This window comes from Babylonia areolata, chromosome 13, assembly GCF_041734735.1.
Source record: "Babylonia areolata isolate BAREFJ2019XMU chromosome 13, ASM4173473v1, whole genome shotgun sequence".
Classification (NCBI taxonomy): Eukaryota; Metazoa; Mollusca; class Gastropoda; order Neogastropoda; family Buccinidae; genus Babylonia; species Babylonia areolata.
This window is the reverse complement of record NC_134888.1, coordinates 12,933,732-12,957,493: the sequence shown is the minus strand read 5'-3', so window position 1 is coordinate 12,957,493 and position 23,762 is coordinate 12,933,732. Positions and strand designations below refer to the sequence as shown.

Sequence of the window (23,762 nt, the reverse complement as noted above, 5' to 3'; positions counted from 1 at the left end):
CGTCGTCAACGTCATTATCATCATCACCACAACCAATATCATCATCACCATTAATATCACCTTTAAGTATGATGATGATGCATAATGTGCAGTATTGTACACAGGACACCCCATGTTCGCACACACGATCAAAGATTTGAACACAGATTAAGCACACATGTGCTTACTTATTCAAACGAATGTCGGCAATTTATATCACAGACACACACACACACACACACACACACACACACACACACACACACACGACAACCTCCATTTCAATGGCAGCGACGACGGGTGTCAATGCGGAAGAGGTCGGGAGCGGCACAGGGACGTGGACTGGAGCTGTGCTGGCCAGGCAGCAGCTGTGTGGAGCAGCCAGCTGCACACGGTGACACAGCTCTGTGACGACTACGGCACTCTCTGCTTCAGAGGCTACAACTGTTTCCCACGTGAAGCAAAGGTGAACGATACAACCTGAAACACACACACACACACACACACACACACACACACACACACACGCACGCACACACACACACACAGACACGCATGCACACGCACACGCACACACACGCACACACCAATCATCTTTCGCATCATCTCCATGATTTCTTGTTCAATTGCTCTGCGTGTGTTGTGGCATTGCACCGCTGGCCAGTGCGTGCGGTGTTGAGTTGTATTTCGGTGTGTCGTGTTGTTTCACTCTGCATTGTATGCTATGACATTACATCATTTTGCTGGGTTATATAGCATACTATGACATTACATCATTTTGCTGGGTTATGTAGCATACTATGGCATTACATCATTTTGCTGGGTTATGTAGCATACTATGGCATTACATCATTTTGCTGGGTTATGTAGCATACTATGGCATTACATCATTTTGCTGGGTTATGTAGCATACTATGGCATTACATCATTTTGCTAGGTTATGTAGTATGCTATAACACTCGGCTTATATCACAGATTGACATAAGTATACATTTGGGCCAACAGCAAAGTGACAGCTGTATTATCAATGGTTTCTCCAGTCAATGGGAAACCATTTACGGCTTAGTCTTTTGTGGACTATGACTCTCAAACTAGGAGGCAAAATTGCACTGGCTCTTAGTGCTGCAGCCTTGTGGGCAAGTTGGCCTTTGGGAACCATCCCAACGCCGACTGTCCTAAAACCCTCTTGACCGAGAGAGTGGGGATGTAACTGGGCAAGACACTCTCCACTATAATCAAATTCTAGCCCAAATAGTCGGAACAGCAGTTGCCTCCTCTGCTGTTCTGATGGTCATAGTCGGACACGACTGACTATCATATATTATATATATATATATCATTTTGCTAGGTTATGTAGTATACTATGACATTACTATGACATCATATCATTTTGCTGGGTTATGTATTATACTATGACATTACATTATTTTGGTAGGCTATGTAGTATACTATGACATTGCATTATTTTGGTAGGTTAGTAGTATACCATGACATTACATCATTTTGCTAGGTTATGTTGTATACTATGAAATTATTTCATATTGCTGGGTTATGAAGAGTAGAGTACTATAGTGTACTGTAGTGTATACATTTTTCGGAGCTCATCATTCGTTTCCCGCGTTATTCACTGAGTCAACCCCGTACATGCATGCATATGTATATTGGAATTGTCTTTCCTTCAGTATTTTGCGAGGGACAATCCTTCTGTTGGCGTGGGTTCTTTTACGTGCGCTCAGTGCACGCTGCAAATGGAATATCGGTTTATCGTCTTTTCCGAAAAACTAGCGTCCAGATCACCTCTGAGTGTATAGTGGAGGGGGAGAAAATCCGCTTAGTGTGGGAATCGATCCCGCTCCCTCAGATTCTCTTGCTTCATGCGGACGCGTCACCGCTAGGCCATTACTTACTCACCTATTCACCCTAGTCATTTTTTTGCCCATCTTTATATTAACTAACTTATTTATCCATTCAACCATTCATTCATCGTTTCACTCACTCTCTCATTCACTGACTCACTCACTCGTTCCATCACCTGACTGACCACGTTGGCGCTGGCTGCAGTTCAGCCGGGTGGACCATGCCGCCGACATGGGAACGGTCTGGAGTCTGCTGACCCACCCTCAGCTCTGGCGCCTCTCCTCTCCCGCCCTGCTCCTGTCCCTGCTGGGAGGGCACTCCCCCGTGCTGTCCCCCGGCCTGCAGGACAGTCTGAAGCGGGTGTTCACCCTGCTGTCTGTCAGCACAGGTAGGGGGTGGGGTGGTGTGCGGAGGTGTGGGGAGTGGGGTGGGGGATCCATGTTAATTTTATGAGGACAAGCAACTGTGTGTGTGCGGTGCCACAAAGCATGGCAGTCACAGAGAAGCAGTGGGGAGGGAGGGAACAGGCAGAATTATCGTATCAATGTAAGGGGGAAAGGAGTTTAAAAAAACATAATGGACCACATGAACTGGGACATCGGAAATATTTTATAAAACAATACTAGCAGAGGAGAAGAATGACGAAAACAGTGCATCGCTGAAAGAGACGAAGGTGGGCTTTGTGGGAAAACAAAAAAGACGAAATGGAGGTGGAGTGCCTGACATGAAAAGGAAGAGAACCCCGAGGTTGTGGGCCGTAGATGCAGAAGCAGCGGTAACCATGAGACTTCCGCTTGAAGCGACTCTGACGGAACATGGGGAGGGCGGGAAGGAGTATCATGTGTGCGTGCGTGCGTGCGTGTGTGCGTGTGTGTAGGGGCGTGGCTGGTGACTGACGGGTCGGACGGCTGGCTGAACGCACTGGTGGCCCAGGGGATAGAGGAGGAGAGACAGAGAGCTGAATGGGAGGATTACGACCCGGTGGTCCTGGGGATCGGGCACTGGGGCACACTGGCCAACAGCCAGGCCCTGGAGGGAGCTGGCGTACGTCCGTCCTTCTCTGTCTGTCTGTCTGTCTCTGTCCGCCTCTTCCTGTTCCTCTGTCTGTCTCTGTCCGCCTCTCACTGTTCCTCTGTCTCTGTCCACCTCTTCCTCTTTCTCTGTCCGCCTCTTCCTGTTCTTCTGTCTGTCTCTGTCCGCCTCTTCCTCTTTCTTTGTCCGCCTCTTCCTCTTTCTCTGTCCGCCTCTTTCTCTGTCCGCCTCTTCCTCTTTCTCTGTCCGCCTCTTCCTCTTTCTCTGTCTCTGTCCGCCTCTTCCTGTTCTTCTGTCTGTCTCTGTCCGCCTCTTCCTCTTTCTTTGTCCGCCTCTTTCTCTGTCTCTGTCCGCCTCTTTCTCTGTCCGCCTCTTCCTCTTTCTCTGTCCGCCTCTTCCTCTTCCTCTGTCTCTGTCCGCCTCTTCCTCTTTCTCTGTCCGCCTCTTCCTCTTTCTCTGTCCGCCTCTTCCTCTTTCTCTGTCCGCCTCTTCCTGTTCCTCTGTCTGTCCCTGTCCGCCTCTTCCTCTTTCTCTGTCCGCCTCTTTCTCTGTCCGCCTCTTCCTCTTTCTCTGTCCGCCTCTTCCTCTTTCTCTGTCCGCCTCTTCCTCTTTCTCTGTCCGCCTCTTCCTCTTTCTCTGTCCGCCTCTTTCTCTGTCCGCTTCTTCTCTTTCTCTGTCCGCCTCTTCCTGTTCCTCTGTCTGTCCCTGTCCGCCTCTTCCTCTTTCTCTGTCCGCCTCTTTCTCTGTCCGCCTCTTCCTCTTTCTCTGTCCGCCTCTTCCTCTTTCTCTGTCCGCCTCTTCCTCTTTCTCTGTCCGCCTCTTCCTCTTTCTCTGTCCGCCTCTTTCTCTGTCCGCTTCTTCTCTTTCTCTGTCCGCCTCTTCCTGTTCCTCTGTCTGTCCCTGTCCGCCTCTTCCTCTTTCTCTGTCCGCCTCTTACTCTTCCTCTTCCTTTGTCCGCCACGTCCTCTTTTGTCCGCCTCTTCCTGTTCCTCTGTCTGTCTGTGTCCGCCTACTCCTGTTTCTCTTTCTCTGTCCGCTTCTTCCCCTTTCTCTGTCCGCCTCTTCCTCTGTCTGTCTGCCTCTGTCCGCCTCTTCCTGTTCCTCTGTCTGTCTCTGCCCGCCTCTTCCTGTTTCTCTGTCTCTGTCCGCCTCTTCCTCTTTCTCTGTCCGCCTCTTCCTGTTTCTCTGGCTGTCTCTGTCCGCCTCTTCCTGTTCCTCTGCCTGTCTCTGTCCGCCTCTTCCTCTTTCTCTGCCTGTCTCTGTCCGCCTCTGTCCGCCTCTTCCTCTTTCTCTGTCCGCCTCTTCCTGTTCCTCTGCCTGTCTCTGTCCGCCTCTTCCTCTTTCTCTGTCCGCCTCTTCATGTTCCTCTGCCAGTCTCTGTCCGCCTCTTCCTCTGTCCGCCTCTTCCTGTTCCTCTGTCTGCCTGTCTGTCTGTCTCTGTCCGCCTTTCCTGTTCCTCTGTCTGTCTGTCTGTCTGTCTGTCTCTGCCCGCCTCTTCCTGTTCCTCTGTCTGTCTGTGTCCGCCTCTTCCTGTTTCTCTGTCTGTCTGTGTCCGCCTCTTCCTGTTACTCTGTCTGTCTGTCTGACTGTCTGTCCGCCTCTTCCTGTTACTCTGTCTGTCTGTCTGACTGTCTGTCCGCCTCTTCCTGTTACTCTGTCTGTCTGTCTGTCTGTCTGTGTCCGCCTCTTCCTGTTAGTCTGTCTGTCTGTCTGTCTGTCTGTCTGTCTCTGTCCGCCTCTTCCTGTTACTCTGTCTGTCTGTCTGTCTCTGTACGCCTCTTTCCGTTACTCTGTCTGTCTGTCTGTGTCCGCCTCTTCCTGTTCCTCTGTCTGTCTGTCTGTCTCTGTCCGCCTCTTCCTGTTCCTCTGTCTGTCTGTCTCTGTCCGCCTCTTCCTGTTACTCTGTCTGTGTCTCTGTCCGCCTCTTCCTGTTCCTCTGTCTATCTGTCTGTATGTCTGTGTCCGCCTTTCCTGTTCCTCTGTCTGTCTGTCTCTGCCCGCCTCTTCCTGTTACTCTGTCTGTCTGTCTGTCTGTGTCCGCCTTTCCTGTTACTCTGTCTGTCTCTGTCCGCCTCTTCCTGTTCCTCTGTCTGTCTCTGTCCGCCTCTTCCTGTTACTCTGTCTGTCTGTCTGTCTCTGTCCGCCTCTTCCTGTTACTCTGTCTGTCTGTCTGTCTGTCTGTGTCCGCCTTTACTGTTCCTCTGTCTGTCTGTCTGTCTGTCTGTCTGTCTGTCTGTCTCTGTCCGCCTCTTCCTGTTACTCTGTCTGTCTGTCCGTCTGTCTGTCTCTGTCCGCTTTCTTCATGTTACTCTGTCTGTCTGTCTCTGTCCGCCTCTTCATGTTACTCTGTCTGTCCCTGTCCGCCTCTTCCTGCTCCTCTGTCTTTCTATCTCCGCCTCTTTCTGTCGATACGTATTTAGGAATGCATTAACATTTATATATGTATTTTTTATTTGCCATAAAGAAGAGTGTATGGAAACAACTGATTTCCCCCACTGTTTGAGCCAGATTTGGTGTCGAGAAAGTATACACAGAAAAAATAAGTTTGTTAGAGTTTACCATTCACACACACACACACACACACACACACACACACACACACACACACACACACACACACACACAGCAAACGAAACACAGTGTTGTTACATAGATTGTGTGTAAACATATACCTGAACCAATAATGATAAAACGACGAAGAATAAGACGAAGAAGAAGAAACAGTTATGTCTATGTACAAAACGCACCCATCTGTTAGTCAATCTACCCACCCATCAATCTGTGTAGTTGTCAATGTGTTATATCTCTGTCCACCCATCAGTCTGTGTAGTTGTCAATGTGTCTATATCTCTGTCCAACCATCAGTCTGTGCAGTTGTCAATGTATCTATATCTCTGTCCACCCATCAGTCTGTGTAGGTGTCAATGTATCTATATCTCTGTCCAACCATCAGTCTGTGTAGTTGTCAATGTATTATATCTCTGTCCAACCATCAGTCTGTGTAGTTGTCAATGTATTATATCTCTGTCCAACCATCAGTCTGTGTAGTTGTCAATGTATTATATCTCTGTCCAACCATCAGTCTGTGCAGTTGTCAATGTGTCTATATCTCTGTCCACCCATCAATCTGTGTAGTTGTCAATGTATCTATATCTCTGTCCACCCATCAGTCTGTGCAGTTGTCAATGTATTATATCTCTGTCCAACCATCAGTCTGTGTAGTTGTCAATGTATTATATCTCTGTCCAACCATCAGTCTGTGCAGTTGTCAATGTATTATATCTCTGACCACCCATCAGTCTGTGCAGTTGTCAATGTATTATATCTCTGTCCACCCATCAGTCTGTGTAGTTGTCAATGTGTCTATATCTCTGTCCAACCATCAGTCTGTGCAGTTGTCAATGTATCTATATCTCTGTCCACCCATCAGTCTGTGTAGGTGTCAATGTATCTATATCTCTGTCCACCCATCAGTCTGTGTAGTTGTCAATGTATTATATCTCTGTCCACCCATCAGTCTGTGTAGTTGTCAATGTATTATATCTCTGTCCACCCATCAGTCTGTGTAGGTGTCAATGTATCTATATCTCTGTCCACCCATCAGTCTGTGTAGTTGTCAATGTGTTATATCTGTGTCCACCCATCAAACTGTGTACTTGTCAATGTGTCTATATCTCTGTCCACCCATCAAACTGTGTAGTTGTCAAATGTATCTACATCTCTGTCCACCCACCAGTCTGTGTAGTTGTCAATGTGTTATATCTCTGTCCACCCATCAATCTGTGTAGTTGTCAATGTGTCTATATCTCTGTCCACCCATCAAACTGTGTAGTTGTCAATGTATCTATATCTCTGTCCACCCATCAATATGTGTAGTTGTCAATGTATCTATATCTCTGTCCACCCATCAATATGTGTAGTTGTCAATGTATCTATATCTCTGTCCACCCATCAGTCTGTGTAGTTGTCAATGTATCTATATCTCTGTCCACCCATCAATATGTGTAGTTGTCAATGTATCTATATCTCTGTCCACCCACCAGTCTGTGTAGTTGTCAATGTATCTATATCTCTGTCCACCCATCAGTCTGTGTAGTTGTCAATGTGTCTATATCTATGTCCAACCATCAATATGTGTAGTTGTCAATGTATCTATATCTGTGTCCACCCACCAGTCTATGTAGTTGTCAATGTGTCTATATCTGTGTCCACCCACCAGTCTATGTAGTTGTCAATGTGTCTATATCTGTGTCCACCCATCAGTCTATGTAGTTGTCAATGTGTCTATATCTCTGTCCACCCATCAGTCTGTGTATTGTCAGTGTGTCTATATCTCTGTCCACCCATCAGTCTGTGTATTGTCAGTGTGTCTATATCTCTGTCCAACCATCAGTCTGTGTATTGTCAGTGTGTCTGTATCTCTGTCCAACCATCAGTCTGTGTATTGTCAGTGTGTCTATATCTCTGTCCACCCATCAGTCTGTGTATTGTCAGTGTGTCTATATCTCTGTCCACCCATCAGTCTGTGTATTGTCAGTGTGTCTATATCTATGTCCACCCATCAGTCTGTGTAGTTGTCAATGTGTCTATATCTCTGTCCACCCATCAGTCTATGTAGTTGTCAATGTGTCTATATCTGTGTCCACCCATCAGTCTATGTAGTTGTCGATGTGTCTATATCTGTGTCCACCCATCAGTCTATGTAGTTGTCGATGTGTCTATATCTGTGTCCACCCATCAGTCTGTGTAGTTGTCGATGTGTCTATATCTGTGTCCACCCATCAGTCTATGTAGTTGTCGATGTGTCTATATCTGTGTCCACCCATCAGTCTATGTAGTTGTCGATGTGTCTATATCTGTGTCCGCACAGCGTGTTGTGGTCCCTGCCAAGTACTGCTGTTCAGAAGCGAAGGAAGCCAAGGGACGCGATCTGTCCCGTGTTGGGCTGGACCACCGGCACACCCACTTCCTGCTGGTGGATGATGGCACGGAGGGACAGGGCGGATCTCACGCCGCCAGTTCTTTCCGAGCCAACCTGGAGCAGCATCTGCTGAATCTGTCGGACTCTCCCGGTGAGTGAAGTCCCAGTTCCCTCCCTTGTTGTGGCCTTCCCTCCTTCCCACCGCCTGGTTTCCCTCTCTGTTTCTTGCACAGTGCTGTGTGGCCATTACTGTCCCTTACCCTGTCCGTGCTGATGGCCATTACTGTCCCTTACCCTGTCCGTGCTGATGGCCATTACTGTCCCTTACCCTGGTGGCCATTACTGTCCCTTACCCTGTCCGTGCTGATGGCCATTACTGTCCCTTACCCTGTCCGTGCTGATGGCCATTACTGTCCCTTACCCTGGTGGCCATTACTGTCCCTTACCCTGGTGGCCATTACTGTCCCTTACCCTGTCCGTGCTGATGGCCATTACTGTCCCTTACCCTGTCCGTGCTGATGGCCATTACTGTCCCTTACCCTGGTGGCCATTACTGTCCCTTACCCTGTCCGTGCTGATGGCCATTACTGTCCCTTACCCTGGTGGCCATTACTGTCCCTTACCCTGTCCGTGCTGATGGCCATTACTGTCCCTTACCCTGGTGGCCATTACTGTCCCTTACCCTGTCCGTGCTGATGGCCATTACTGTCCCTTACCCTGGTGGCCATTACTGTCCCTTACCCTGTCCGTGCTGATGGCCATTACTGTCCCTTACCCTGGTGGCCATTACTGTCCCTTACCCTGTCCGTGCTGATGGCCATTACTGTCCCTTACCCTGGTGGCCATTACTGTCCCTTACCCTGGTGGCCATTACTGTCACTTCCCCTGATGGCCATTACTGTCCCTTACCCTGGTGGCCATTACTGTCCCTTACCCTGTCCGTGCTGATGGCCATTACTGTCCCTTACCCTGGTGGCCATTACTGTCCCTTACCCTGGTGGCCATTACTGTCCCTTACCCTGTCCGTGCTGATGGCCATTACTGTCCCTTACCCTGGTGGCCATTACTGTCCCTTACCCTGGTGGCCATTACTGTCCCTTACCCTGGTGGCCATTACTGTCCCTTACCCTGGTGGCCATTACTGTCCCTTACCCTGTCCGTGCTGATGGCCATTACTGTCCCTTACCCTGTCCGTGCTGATGGCCATTACTGTCCCTTACCCTGGTGGCCATTACTGTCCCTTACCCTGTCCGTGCTGATGGCCATTACTGTCCCTTACCCTGGTGGCCATTACTGTCCCTTACCCTGTCCGTGCTGATGGCCATTACTGTCCCTTACCCTGGTGGCCATTACTGTCCCTTACCCTGTCCGTGCTGATGGCCATTACTGTCCCTTACCCTGGTGGCCATTACTGTCCCTTACCCTGTCCGTGCTGATGGCCATTACTGTCCCTTACCCTGGTGGCCATTACTGTCCCTTACCCTGTCCGTGCTGATGGCCATTACTTGTCCCTTACCCTGGTGGCCATTACTGTCCCTTACCCTGGTGGCCATTACTGTCACTTCCCCTGATGGCCATTACTGTCCCTTACCCTGGTGGCCATTACTGTCCCTTACCCTGTCCGTGCTGATGGCCATTACTGTCCCTTACCCTGTCCGTGCTGATGGCCATTACTGTCCCTTACCCTGTCCGTGCTGATGGCCATTACTGTCCCTTACCCTGTCCGTGCTGATGGCCATTACTGTCCCTTACCCTGTCCGTGCTGATGGCCATTACTGTCCCTTACCCTGTCCGTGCTGATGGCCATTACTGTCCCTTACCCTGTCCGTGCTGATGGCCATTACTGTCCCTTACCCTGTCCGTGCTGATGGCCATTACTGTCCCTTACCCTGTCCGTGCTGATGGCCATTACTGTCCCTTACCCTGTCCGTGCTGATGGCCATTACTGTCCCTTACCCTGTCCGTGCTGATGGCCATTACTGTCCCTTACCCTGGTGGCCATTACTGTCCCTTACCCTGTCCGTGCTGATGGCCATTACTGTCCCTTACCCTGGTGGCCATTACTGTCCCTTACCCTGTCCGTGCTGATGGCCATTACTGTCCCTTACCCTGGTGGCCATTACTGTCCCTTACCCTGGTGGCCATTACTGTCCCTTACCCTGTCCGGCTGATGGCCATTACTGTCCCGTTACCCTGGTGGCCATTACTGTCCTACCCTGTCCCGGCTGATGGCCATTACTGTCCCTTACCCTGGTGGCCATTACTGTCCCTTACCCTGGTGGCCATTACTGTCCCTTACCCTGTCCGTGCTGATGGCCATTACTGTCCCGTTACCCTGGTGGCCATTACTGTCACTTACCCTGATGCCTACTGTCCCTTACCCTGGTGGCCATTACTGTCCCTTACCCTGATGGCCATTACTGTCCCTTACCCTGTCCGTGCTGATGGCCATTACTGTCCCTTACCCTGGTGGCCATTACTGTCCCTTACCCTGTCCATGCTGATGGCCATTACTGTCCCTTACACTGATGGCCATTACTGTCCCTTACCCTGTCCGTGCTGATGGCCATTACTGTCCCTTACCCTGGTGGCCATTACTGTCACTTACCCTGTCCGTGCTGATGGCCATTACTGTCCCTTACCCTGGTGGCCATTACTGTCCCTTACACTGATGGCCATTACTGTCCCTTACCCTGTCCGTGCTGATGGCCATTACTGTCCCTTACCCTGGTGGCCATTACTGTCACTTACCCTGTCCGTGCTGATGGCCATTACTGTCCCTTACCCTGGTGGCCATTACTGTCCCTTACCCTGGTGGCCATTACTGTCCCTTACCCTGTCCGTGCTGATGGCCATTACAGTTACATGGTGGTGGTGGTGATCATAGTAGTGGTGGTGGTGGTGATCATGGTGGTGGTGGTGGTCATGGTGGTGGTGGTGATCATGGTGGTGATGGTCATGGTGGTGATGGTCATGGTGGTGGTGGTGGTTGTGATCATGGTGGTGGTGGTGATCATGGTGATAGTCGTGGTGGTGATCATTGTGTGGTGGTGATCAGGTGGTGGGTCATGGTGGTGATGGTCATGGTGGTGGTGGTGGTTGTGATCATGGTGGTGGTGGTGATCATGGTGATAGTCGTGGTGGTGATCATTGTGGTGGTGGTGATCATGGTGATAGTGGTCATGGTGGTGGTGGTGGTGATCATGATGGTGGTGATCATGGTGGTGGTGATCATGGTGGTGGTGGTGGTGATCATGGTGGTGGTGGTGATCATGGTGGTGGTGGTGATCATCGTGGTGATCATGGTGGTGGTGGTGATCATGGTGGTGGTGATATGGTTGTGATCATGGTGGTGGTGGTGATCATGGCTGTGATCATGGTGGTGGTGATCATGGCTGTGATCATGGTGGTGGTGGTGATCATCGTGGTGGTGGTGATCATCGTGGTGATCATGATGGTGGATATGGTGCTGATCATGGTGGTGGTGATCATGGTGATGGTGATCATGGTGGTGGTGGTGTTGATCATGGTGGTGGTGATCATGGTGATAGTGATCATGGTGGTGGTGATCATGGTGATGGTGGTGGTGGTGATCATGGTGATGGTGGTGGTGGTGATCATGGTGGTGGTGATCATGGTGATGGTGGTGTTGGTGATCATGGTGTTGGTGATCATGGTGGTGGTGGTGGTGGTGGTGATCGTGGTGGTGGTGATCATGGTGGTGGTGGTGGTGATCATGGTGGTGGTGATCATGGTGGTAGTGGTGATCATGGTGGTCGTAGGCATCATGGTGGTGGTGATGATCATTGTGGTGGTTATGAATGATGATAGTGATGTTGGTTATGACAGTAATGGTAAGGGTGATGAATACAATGGTGATGGTGGTGAGGATAATGAGTAAGGACTCCCTACCTCTGCCCCTTAATTCCTCCTTTCCTTCCTTCTTTTCTCCCTCTCCTTTCTTTCCCCTCTCCTTTCCGTGCTCCCTTCCTTCATTCACCCCCCCCCCCCCCCAACTGTTCCTCCCTCCTTCCCACTCCCACACTTTCACATCCCTTCACCCTCCCTTCCCTCCTCGCTCCATCTTTTCCTTCCTACCTTCTTTCCTTCCCCCCTCCCTCTCTCCATCCTTTCATCTGTTTCTTCCTTCTTTCCTTCCTTCTGTCCTCGTTCGATATCTTCCTTTTTTTCTTTCCTCCCTTCCTGCCTGCATTCTCTCCTTCGTGTTTCACTTGCACTCTCACTGTTCCGGATGCTGTGGCCAGCCAGGAGGAGGGGGAGCGTGATGACGGTGGTGGTGTCCGGGGGACTGACCACCCTGCAGGAGGTGTGTCACGCGCTGAGCCGAGATAGGGCCGTGCTGGTCCTCACCCCGACAGGGGGCGCTGCCGACCTCATCCAGCACGTCACTTCCGGGTGAGCGCTGTTCCTGCCGACTGGAACTTTTCTACACACACACACACACACACGGCTCACGCGCGCGAATGGTTATAACATTACGACCCATTCAGAAAAATTAATCATGGGAAGAAAGTGGAGTTGAAGACACAGCAAACAAGAAGAGATAATTCATGTACATTGTAAGTCGTCTGTAGCCACAACACTTCAGCATCTCAATGTATAAGTACTTCCAATAAACCCTTGGACGAATATCGGGATCACCGCACTGCCTGATCATAGTAATTCTTATGCCTGTGTGTTCGGAATGTTCGAACGTCATTCGTTGGTCAGGAACCGAGTTGCCAAACTACATGGTATGTGTTTTCACCAAATCATATCGTTACGTACATGTGTGTGCATCGACTGTTATGGATTTGACACAGAGTTATGAAAAAGTACAAGAGGGGCAAAACTTTTATGGCTAAACTGTGTTACCTATTGATTATCCCCCATACCCCCCCCCCCCATCCTCCTACGCCCCCCCCCCCACAAAAAAAAAATACAAACAACAACAACCAAAAACAACAACAACAACAAACAAACAAACAAAAAAAACAACAACAAACAAACAAAAAACAACCCAAACAACAACAACAAAAACAACATATATAAATATGCATTCATTTTGTTTGGTGTTGTTAAGTCATTCTTACTTTCGTCAGAAAGCCCATCTGTTGACCCTCTCCTGTTGAAATAAGCAAGTTGTTTATTTTTCTTGTATAAGGTTCAAATTCAGTCCGTTTCACCTGTCCTTGCTCTTCCTGTTCATCTCTCTGTCTCTCTTTCTGTCACTCTTTCTGTCACTCTCTCTGTTTGTTTTTCTGTCACTCTTTCTCTCATTCTGTCACTCTCTCTGTCTCTCATTCTGTCACTCTCCCTGTCTCTTTCTGTCACTCTCTCTGTCTTTCTGTCACTCTCCCTGTCTCTCATTCTGTCACTCTGTCTCTCATTCTGTCATTCTCTGTGCCTGGCTCATTCTGTCACTCTCCCTGTCTCTCATTCTGTCACTCTGTGCCTGTCTCATTCTGTCACTCTGTGCCTGACTCATTCTGTCACTCTCATTGTCTCTCATTCTGTCAGTCTGTCTCTCATTCTGTCACTCTCTCTGTCTCTCATTCTGTCACTCTGTGCCTGTCTCATTCTGTCACTCTGTGCCTGGCTCATTCTGTCACTCTCATTGTCTCTCATTCTGTCAGTCTGTCTCTCATTCTGTCACTCTCTCTGTCTCTCATTCTGTCACTCTATGCCTGTCTCATTCTGTCACTCTCTCTGTCTCTCATTCTGTCAGTCTGTCTCTCATTCTGTCACTCTCTCTGTCTCTCATTCTGTCACTCTGTGCCTGTCTCATTCTGTCACTCTCTCTGTCTCTCATTCTGTCACTCTGTCCCTGTCTCATTCTGTCATTCTGTCTCTCTCATTCTGTCACTCTCCCTGTCTCTCATTCTGTCACTCTCTCTGTCTCTCATTCTGTCACTCTGTGCCTGGCTCATTCTGTCACTCTGTGCCTGTCTCATTCTGTCACTCTCTCTGTCTCTCATTCTGTCACTCTCTCTCTCTCATTCTGTCACTCTGTGCCTGTCTCATTCTGTCACTCTGTGCCTGGCTCATTCTGTCACTCTGTGCCTGGCTCATTCTGTCACTCTCTCTGTCTCTCATTCTGTCACTCTGTGCCTGTCTCATTCTGTCACCCTGTGCCTGTCTCATTCAGTCACTCTCTCTGTCCCTCATTCTGTCAGTCTGTCTCTCATTTTGTCAGTCTGTCTCTCATTCTGTCACTCTCTGTCTCTCATTCTGTCACTCTGTGCCTGTCTCATTCTGTCACTCTGTGCCTGGCTCATTCTGTCACTCTCTGTCTCTCATTCTGTCACTCTGTGCCTGGCTCATTCTGTCACTCTCTCTGTCTCTCATTGTCACTCTGTGCCTGTCTCATTCTGTCACTCTGTGCCTGGCTCATTCTGTCACTCTCATTGTCTCTCATTCTGTCAGTCTGTCTCTCATTCTGTCACTCTCTCTGTCTCTCATTCTGTCACTCTGTGCCTGTCTCATTCTGTCACTCTGTGCCTGGCTCATTCTGTCACTCTCATTGTCTCTCATTCTGTCAGTCTGTCTCTCATTCTGTCACTCTCTCTGTCTCTCATTCTGTCACTCTGTGCCTGTCTCATTCTGTCACTCTGTGCCTGGCTCATTCTGTCACTCTCATTGTCTCTCATTCTGTCACTCTCTCTGTCTCTCATTCTGTCACTCTGTGCCTGTCTCATTCTGTCACTCTCTCTGTCTCTCATTCTGTCAGTCTGTCTCTCATTCTGTCACTCTCTCTGTCTCTCATTCTGTCACTCTGTGCCTGTCTCATTCTGTCACTCTCTCTGTCTCTCATTCTGTCACTCTCATTGTCTCTCATTCTGTCACTCTGTGCCTGTCTCATTCTGTCACTCTCCCTGTCTCTCATTCTGTCACTCTGTGCCTGTCTCATTTTGTCACTCTGTCTCTCATTCTGTCACTCTGTGCCTGGCTCATTCTGTCACTCTCCCTGTCTCTCATTCTGTCACTCTCATTGTCTCTCATTCTGTCACTCTCATTGTCTCTCATTCTGTCACTCATTCTGTCACTCTGTCTCTCATTCTGTCACTCTGTCTGTCATTCTGTCACTCATTCTGTCACTCATTCTGTCACTGTCACTCATTCTGTCACTCATTCTGTCACTCTGTCTCTCACTCTGTCTCTCATTCTGTCACTCTGTCTCTCATTCTGTCACTCATTCTGTCACTCTGTCTCTCATTCTGTCACTCATTCTGTCACTTTCTCTCATTCTGTCACTCATTCTGTCACTCTGTCTCTCATTCTGTCACTCTGTCTCTCATTCTGTCACTCTCACTGTCTCTCATTCTGTCACTCTCCCTGTCACTCATTCTGTCACTCTCATTGAGGAAGGTGGCAGAATGGTTAAGACGCTCATCTGCCAATACAGAGAGTCTGTGAGGGTGTGGGTTCGAATCCCGCTCTCGCCCTTTCTCCTAAGTTTGACTGGAAAATCAAACTGAGCGTCTAGTCTTTCGGATGAGACGATAAACCGAGGTCCCGTGTGCAGCACGCACTTGGCGCACTGAAAAAGAACCCATGGCAACGAGAGTGTTGTCCTCTGGCGAAATTACGTAAAATGAAATCCACTTTCATAGGTACACAAATATGTAAGCATGCACTCAAGGCCTGACTAAGCGCGTTGGGTTATGCTGCTGGTCAGGCATCTGCTCAACAGATGTGGTGTAGCGTGTATGGATTTGTCCGAACGCAGTGACGCCTCCTTGAGCAACTGAAACTGAAACTGAAACTGTCACTCTCTGTCTCTCATTCTGTCACTCTCTGTCTCTCATTCTGTCACTCTGTCTGTCTCTCATTCTGTCACTCTCTGGGCCTGTCTCATTCTGTCACTCTCATTGTCTCTCATTCTGTCACTCTCTCTGTCTCTTTCTGTCACTCTGTCTCATTCTGTCACTCTCTCCCTTTCTGTCACTCTCTCTCTTTCTGTCACTCTGTCTCGGTCATCCCCTCTCTTTTCCAATCAGTGCCTATTTAAAAAAAATATCAATTGTCTGATACAGAGTACAGAAATTCGCATTTAGGCTCGTCGTATAGAAAATGAACCCATATTTTAACTTTTAAAAGCGAAGACATTCATTCTATGATTTAAATCAAAACACTCATACGAGATGGTTGCGCGCGCGCGCGCACACACACACACACACACACACACACACACACACACACACACACACACACACACACACACACACACACACACACTCACTCACCACATCCAAGGCCACAATGCAAGTTTAAGAACAAATAAGTCGCAGATTAAGACTATTTCATATATAGAATAGTAAATTATTCATATGATAGAATACTAAATGAATAAATCATATCATCTATTGGATTATGACACACAAAATCTAGATATGGATCACAGGCATGCAAATAAAAGCTTAATTTTGTAGGTAACAAGATAATCAAATATAAATCACACTGAACAAGGTGTGTGTGTGTGTGTGTGTGTGTGTGTGTGTGTGTGTGTGTGTGTGTGTGTGTGTGTGTGTGTGTGTGTGTCCTTGGGTGGGTGGGTGAGTGCGAATGCGTTTATTTGGGCAGAAACAGTGACAACAGTGACAGCAGTGACAGCTGTGTGGAAAAGAAGATCCTTGACACATTCGGCACAGGCCCGGAAGAGACAGCCAGGGTGATGTCCTGCCTCAAGAAGTGCTCAGAAAAGAGGTCCCTGGTGAGGCAATGTCATGTCAACTGCTACCGAACTACTGCTGTCATTTCAGTGACATCGATAGTACAATTTCCCTCAACGGCATCATCATGACACTGATCGAACAATTTCTCCCATGTATTCAAACAGCAGTGATTATGACACAGAACAATTTCCCCCATGTATTCAAACAGCAGTCATTATGACACAGACAGTACAACAACAGTCATTATGACACAGACAGTACAATTTACAATTTCCCCCATGTATTCAAACAGCAGTCATTATGACACAGACAGTACAATTTACAATTTCCCCCATGTATTCCAACAGCACTCATTATGACACAGACAGTACAATTTCCCCCATGTATTCAAACAACAGTCATTTTGACACAGTACAATTTCCCCCATGTATTCAAACAACAGTCATTATGACACAGACAGAACAATTTCCCCCATGTATTCAAACAACAGTCATTATGACACAGACAAATTTCTCCAATTTATTTAAATAACAGTCATTATGACACAGACAGTACATTTTCGCTCATGTATTCAAACAGTCATTACGACACAGACAGTACAATTTCCCCCATGTATTCCAACAACAGTCATTATGACACAGACAGTACAATTTCCCCCATGTATTCAAACAGCAGTCATTATGACACAGACAGAACAATTTCCCCCATGTATTCAAACAGCAGTCATTATGACACAGACAGTACAATTTCCCCCATGTATTCCAACAACAGTCATTATGACACAGACAGTACAATTTCCCCCATGTATTCAAACAACAGTCATTATGACACAGACAGTACAATTTCCCCCATGTATTCAAACAACAGTCATTATGACACAGACAGTACAATTTCCCCCATGTATTCAAACAGCAGTCATTATGACACAGACAGTACAATTTCCCCCATGTATTCAAACAACAGTCATTTTGACACAGAACAATTTCCCCCATGTATTCAAACAACAGTCATTATGTCACAGACAGAACAATTTCTCCCATGTATTCAAACAGCAGTCATTATGACACAGACAGTACAATTTACGATTTCCCCCATGTATTCAAACAACAGTCATTATGACACAGACAGTACAATTTACAATTTCCCCCATGTATTCAAACAACAGTCAGTATGACACAGACAGTACAATTTCCCCCATGTATTCAAACAACAGTCATTTTGACACAGAACAATTTCTCCCATGTATTCAAACAACAGTCATTATGACACAGATAGTACAATTTCCCCCATGTATTCAAACAACAGTCATTTTGACACAGAACAATTTCTCCCATGTATTCAAACAACAGTCATTATGACACAGACAGTACAATTTCTCCCATGTATTCAAACAGCAGTCATTATGACACAGACAGTACAATTTCCCCCATGTATTGAAACAGCAGTCATTATGACATAGACAGTACAATTTCCCCAATGTATTCAAGCAACAGTCATTATGACACAGAACAATTTCCCCAATGTATTCAAACAACAGTCATTATGACACAGAACAATTTCCCCAATGTATTCAAACAACAGTCATTATAAAACAGACAGTACAATTTCTCCAATGTATTCAAACAGCAGTCATTATGACACAGACAGTACAATTTCCCCCATGTATTCAAACAACAGTCATTATGACACAGACAAATTTCTCCCATGTATTCAAACAACAGTCATTATGACACAGACAAATTTCTCCCATTTATTTAAATAACAGTCATTACGACACAGACAGTACAATTTCCCCCATGTATTCAAACAGCAGTCATTATGACACAGACAGTACAATTTCCCCCATGTATTCAAACAACAGTCATTATGACACAGACAGAACAATTTCCCCCATGTATTCAAACAACAGTCATTATGACACAGACAGAACAATTTCCCCCATGTATTCAAACAACAGTCATTATGACACAGACAGAACAATTTCTCCCATGTATTCAAACAACAGTCATTATGACACAGACAAATTTCTCCAATTTATTTAAATAACAGTCATTATGACACAGACAGTACAATTTCGCCCATGTATTCAAACAACAGTCATTATGACACAGACAGTACAATTTCCCCCATGTATTCAAACAACAGTCATTATGACACAGACAGTACAATTTACAATTTCCCCCATGTATTCAAACAGCAGTCATTATGACACAGACAGTACAATTTCCCCCATCTATTCAAACAACAGTCATTATGACACAGACAGTACATTTTCGCTCATGTATTCAAACAGTCATTATGACACAGACAGTACATTTTCGCCCATGTATTCAAACAACAGTCATTATGACACAGACAGTACAATTTACCCCATGTATTCAAACAACAGTCATTATGACACAGTACAATTTCCCCCATGTATTCAAACAACAGTCATTTTGACACAGTACAATTTCCCCCATGTATTCAAACAACAGTCATTATGACACAGTACAATTTCCCCCATGTATTCAAACAGCAGTCATTATGACACAGACAGTACAATTTACGATTTCCCCCATGTATTCAAACAGCAGTCATTATGACACAGACAGTACAATTTCCCCCATGTATTCAAACAGTCATTTTGACACAGTACAATTTCCCCCATGTATTCAAACAGCAGTCATTATGACACAGACAGTACAATTTCCCCCATGTATTCAAACAACAGTCATTTTGACACAGACAGTACAATTTCCCCCATGTATTCCAACAACAGTCATTATGACACAGAACAATTTCCCCCATGTATTCAAACAACAGTCATTATGACACAGACAGTACAATTTCCCCCATGTATTCAAACAGCAGTCATTATGACACAGACAGTACAATTTCCCCCATGTATTCCAACAACAGTCATTATGACACAGTACAATTTCTCCCATGTATTCAAACAGCAGTCATTATGACACAGACAGTACAATTTCCCCCATGTATTCAAACAACAGTCATTTTGACACAGTACAATTTCCCCCATGTATTCAAACAGCAGTCATTATGACACAGACAGTACAATTTCCCCCATGTATTCAAACAACAGTCATTTTGACACAGTACAATTTCCCCCATGTATTCAAACAACAGTCATTATGACACAGTACAATTTCCCCCATGTATTCAAACAGCAGTCATTATGACACAGACAGTACAATTTCCCCCATGTATTCAAACAACAGTCATTATGACACAGACAGTACAATTTCCCCCATGTATTCAAACAACAGTCATTATGACACAGACAGTACAATTTCCCCCATGTATTCAAACAACAGTCATTATGACACAGACAGTACAATTTCCCCCATGTATTCAAACAGTCATTATGACACAGACAAATTTCTCCCATTTATTTAAATAAGTCATTATGACACAGACAGAACAATTTCCCCCATGTATTCAAACAACAGTCATTATGACACAGACAGTACAATTTCCCCCATGTATTCAAACAACAGTCATTATGACACAGACAGTACAATTTACAATTTCCCCCATGTATTCAAACAGCAGTCATTATGACACAGACAGTACAATTTCCCCCATCTATTCAAACAACAGTCATTATGACACAGACAGTACAATTTCCCCCATGTATTCAAACAGCAGTCATTATGACACAGACAGTACAATTTACGATTTCCCCCATGTATTCAAACAGCAGTCATTATGACACAGACAGTACAATTTCCCCCATGTATTCAAACAGCAGTCATTATGACACAGACAGTACAATTTACCCCATGTATTCAAACAACAGTCATTATGACACAGACAGTACAATTTCCCCCATGTATTCAAACAACAGTCATTTTGACACAGAACAATTTCCCCCATGTATTCAAACAACAGTCATTATGACACAGACAGTACAATTTCCCCCATGTATTCAAACAGCAGTCATTATGACACAGACAGTACAATTTACGATTTCCCCCATGTATTCAAACAACAGTCATTATGACACAGACAGTACAATTTCCCCCATGTATTCAAACAACAGTCATTATGACGCAGGCAGTACATTTTCGCCCATGTATTCAAACAACAGTCATTATGACAGTCAGAACAATTTCCCGCATTTATTCAAACAACAGTCATTATGACACAGACAGTACAATTTCCCCCATGTATTCAAACAACAGTCATTATGACACAGACAAATTTCTCCCATTTATTTAAATAAGTCATTATGACACAGACAGTACAATTTCCCCCATGTATTCAAACAGCAGTCATTTTGACACAAACAGAACAATTTCCCGCATGTATTCAAACAACAGTCATTATGACACAGAACACTTTCTCCCATGTATTCAAACAACAGTCATTATGACACAGACAGAACAATTTCCCGCATGTATTCAAACAACAGTCATTATGACACAGAACACTTTCTCCCATGTATTCAAACAACAGTCATTATGACACAAAACAATTTCTCCCATGTATTCAAATAGCAGTCATTATGACACAGACAGTACATTTTCGCTCATGTATTCAAACAGTCATTATGACACAGACAGTACATTTTCGCTCATGTATTCAAACAGTCATTATGACACAGACAGTACATTTTCGCCCATGTATTCAAACAACAGTCATTATGACACAAAACAATTTCTCCTATGTATTCAAACAACAGTCATTATGACACAGTCAGTACAATTTCTCCCATGTATTCAAACAGCAGTCACCTATGGTTCTAATCGTCCTTCCTTCAGCTGTGAAACGATGGAGTGGCAGTTCATTTCATGTTCGTTCACGTGTTGTATCGTTACTCCATGTGGCAGGCCAACACGCACTCCAGAAAGCTAATGAGCACGGACCCTGACACCGCGGGGATGTTGGGGAGGAATGGGAACTGATGTCAAGCTGAGAGCAAGGCATGAAAAGCCACAGGAGGTACAGTCTCTGTTGGGATGGCCATTACGGATGGGGGTGAGGATAAGGATGATGGCAATGCTGATTCGGGGGATCTTTTCAGTTTAGAACCACGTGACAAGGCTGTTCCCTGTCTTTCCTCTCACGCTATATACTGGCGTCAACGAGGCCCGAGAGATGCATACACATGCAGTGTTGGCTATCGGCTCTGTCAGATATGCAACCGTGTAGTAGATGGTACAAGATGTAGTCCAAGCCTTCCTTCTGAGCCCCCCACAAACTCAGATCTGGATAGGAGCCTTCCGACAATGAAGGGTTCTGGTTCAGCCTGTCGTCACCCAGTCATGCTGACCATTTCGCCACGGCGGATAGTTGAATGGAGTAGGACTGAAAAAGACTTTTTGGAAATAAAAACAACAAATGAAACAACCGACGTGAACCGTGTTCTGTATCACGTGCAGATTGGCGTGTTCGACCTGAGGACTCTGGACGGGTCGAGGGAAGCAGAGGAATCACTCCTGTTTGCCACGCTGAAACCTGTCGTTGGTAAAGCCAGTGTGATGTGGTGTGTGGTGTGATGTAGTGTGATGTAGTGTGACGTGGTGTGTGATGTGGTGTGTAATGTGGCGTGGTGTGGTGTGTGATGTGGTGGTGTGTGGTGTGGTGTGGTGTGATGTGTGATGTGTGTGGTGTGATTTGGTGTGTGGTGTGATGTTATGTGTATGGTGTGATGTGGTGTGTGGTGTGATGTGGTGTGTGGTGTGATGTGGTGTGGTGTGTGGTGTGATGAGTGGTGTGGTGTGTAGTGTGATGCGGTGTGATGTGGTGTGTGGTGTGATGTGGTGTGGTGTGTGGTGGTGTGCGGTGTGATGTGAAGTGTGATGTGGTGTGTGGTGTGATGTTTGATGTGGTGTGTGGTGTGTGTGATGCGATGTGGTGTGTGGTGTGATGTGTGATCAAAACATTGTCATGGAGTGGTATGCTAATGACGCATTGTGACATCTCATACTCATGTCAGATTCTTTGCATGCCACATCAAAAACTTGTTTTATACTTTTAAGTACGAAACAGCCTCGAATCTTGACGATCTTGAAAAGTAGATCAGTGGGTCTGAGATTTGACCACTTGAATTACATTCAGTCTGTTGTAAACTGTCACACTGTCGCATTCACTCAAATCAAGCTCGCACGACAGATAGACTCGCACACAACGTTCGCATTCTGACTTCACTCTTACCCAGGGATAAACAACATAAGGACGTAAAGACACTCCTTTCTGATTATTAACAATCAGTAATGTTCACATTTTCCCTTCAGGGATAAATCATATGAAAAGTCCAATCCCAAAAACACAATCAATACTTTCTGTTCTCTCGTCGCTTCCCGTTATAGTTTTTAATCATTATGATAATTTTCACTGGTTTCTTTTCACAACTGTGTTGTCAGTTGGTGCTTCCCAAACAACTTTCGGTGGGCGATATAACAGCCAAACACCTTCGTCCGAAAACAGGTCAGGCGCTGAGGATCCTGAAACATCCTGAGAACCTAACTGTAGTTAAATCGAACAACTAGTAAAAATAGTACTCACATGACTTGCGTCGCCATTCTCGTTTTACTGAACCAGTGTTCAGAAACGTAAATGAAAATAAAGCATCGAAATTCACAAAATTTAGATTAAACGATGTCACCAAATTTCTCATTACCAAACTCGAAATTACTGACACAGTTCAACAAGGCTATGTCTCACATTCTCTCTCAGAATGGTAACTGTCTGTTCTGTGACTCTCAGACCCCAAGGTCTATTTTTCCCAGGTCACTCCTGTGACCAGGTCAGCTGTGCGCAGAGAGGGAAGTGGCAAGAATTTTGGTGCACTTCACAACAGTATCAGTATTCACAACAACAGTTCGTGAACACATAATCACCTCAGCGCCTAAAGACACATGCATCACGAGCCTTCCTCCAAATACCAAGTTCAAATTAATACAGTAACACAGCCACACCATACAGGAAATCTGACCTTTACAATAAGCACATTATGACAACCAACTTGGTGTCATGACATAAACGAAAATGTTAGTTATAGAACGGTGACTGTTCTTGTTTTGAGTCAAACCAAGTGATGTTGGCCCAGCCATCTGCACTGAGCTATTTAAGGACTGTTACTATAGTCATGTGTATCTACAGAAAATATATGTGAATATGCATGTGTGGGAAAAGATACCTTCTGCTCCACGCATGTGACAGTACACACACACAAAAACAACAACAAAAAACGTTACTTGAAATGCTGAATGATTTTTTAAGTGGACCAAGAGAAAGAGCGTCAGGGTTAAAGGAACTGTAAAAGATGAAAAAAAAAGAACTTAAATGAC

At 46.0% G+C, this 23,762-nt stretch overlaps 2 protein-coding genes across 2 annotated transcripts in view; both read left to right on the top strand.

Moving 5' to 3' along the window:
* The window catches only part of LOC143289341 (transient receptor potential cation channel subfamily M member 4-like), a 59,090-nt gene extending 46,813 nt beyond the window's left edge, over window positions 1–12,277 (top strand). The window contains exons 6-10 of the mRNA XM_076598342.1: window positions 271–445; window positions 2,041–2,224; window positions 2,714–2,880; window positions 7,739–7,940; window positions 12,055–12,277. Coding sequence (XP_076454457.1) covers window positions 271–445; window positions 2,041–2,224; window positions 2,714–2,880; window positions 7,739–7,940; window positions 12,055–12,209 — 883 coding nt within the window. The 3' untranslated portion in view covers window positions 12,210–12,277. The remainder of the gene's footprint in view (window positions 1–270; window positions 446–2,040; window positions 2,225–2,713; window positions 2,881–7,738; window positions 7,941–12,054) is intronic.
* A 34-nt stretch (window positions 12,278–12,311) lies between these two features.
* Window positions 12,312–23,762, top strand: part of LOC143289340 (transient receptor potential cation channel subfamily M member-like 2) — a 90,456-nt gene continuing 79,005 nt past the window's right edge. The window contains exons 1-3 of the mRNA XM_076598341.1: window positions 12,312–12,322; window positions 16,373–16,502; window positions 21,852–21,936. Coding sequence (XP_076454456.1) covers window positions 12,312–12,322; window positions 16,373–16,502; window positions 21,852–21,936 — 226 coding nt within the window. The remainder of the gene's footprint in view (window positions 12,323–16,372; window positions 16,503–21,851; window positions 21,937–23,762) is intronic.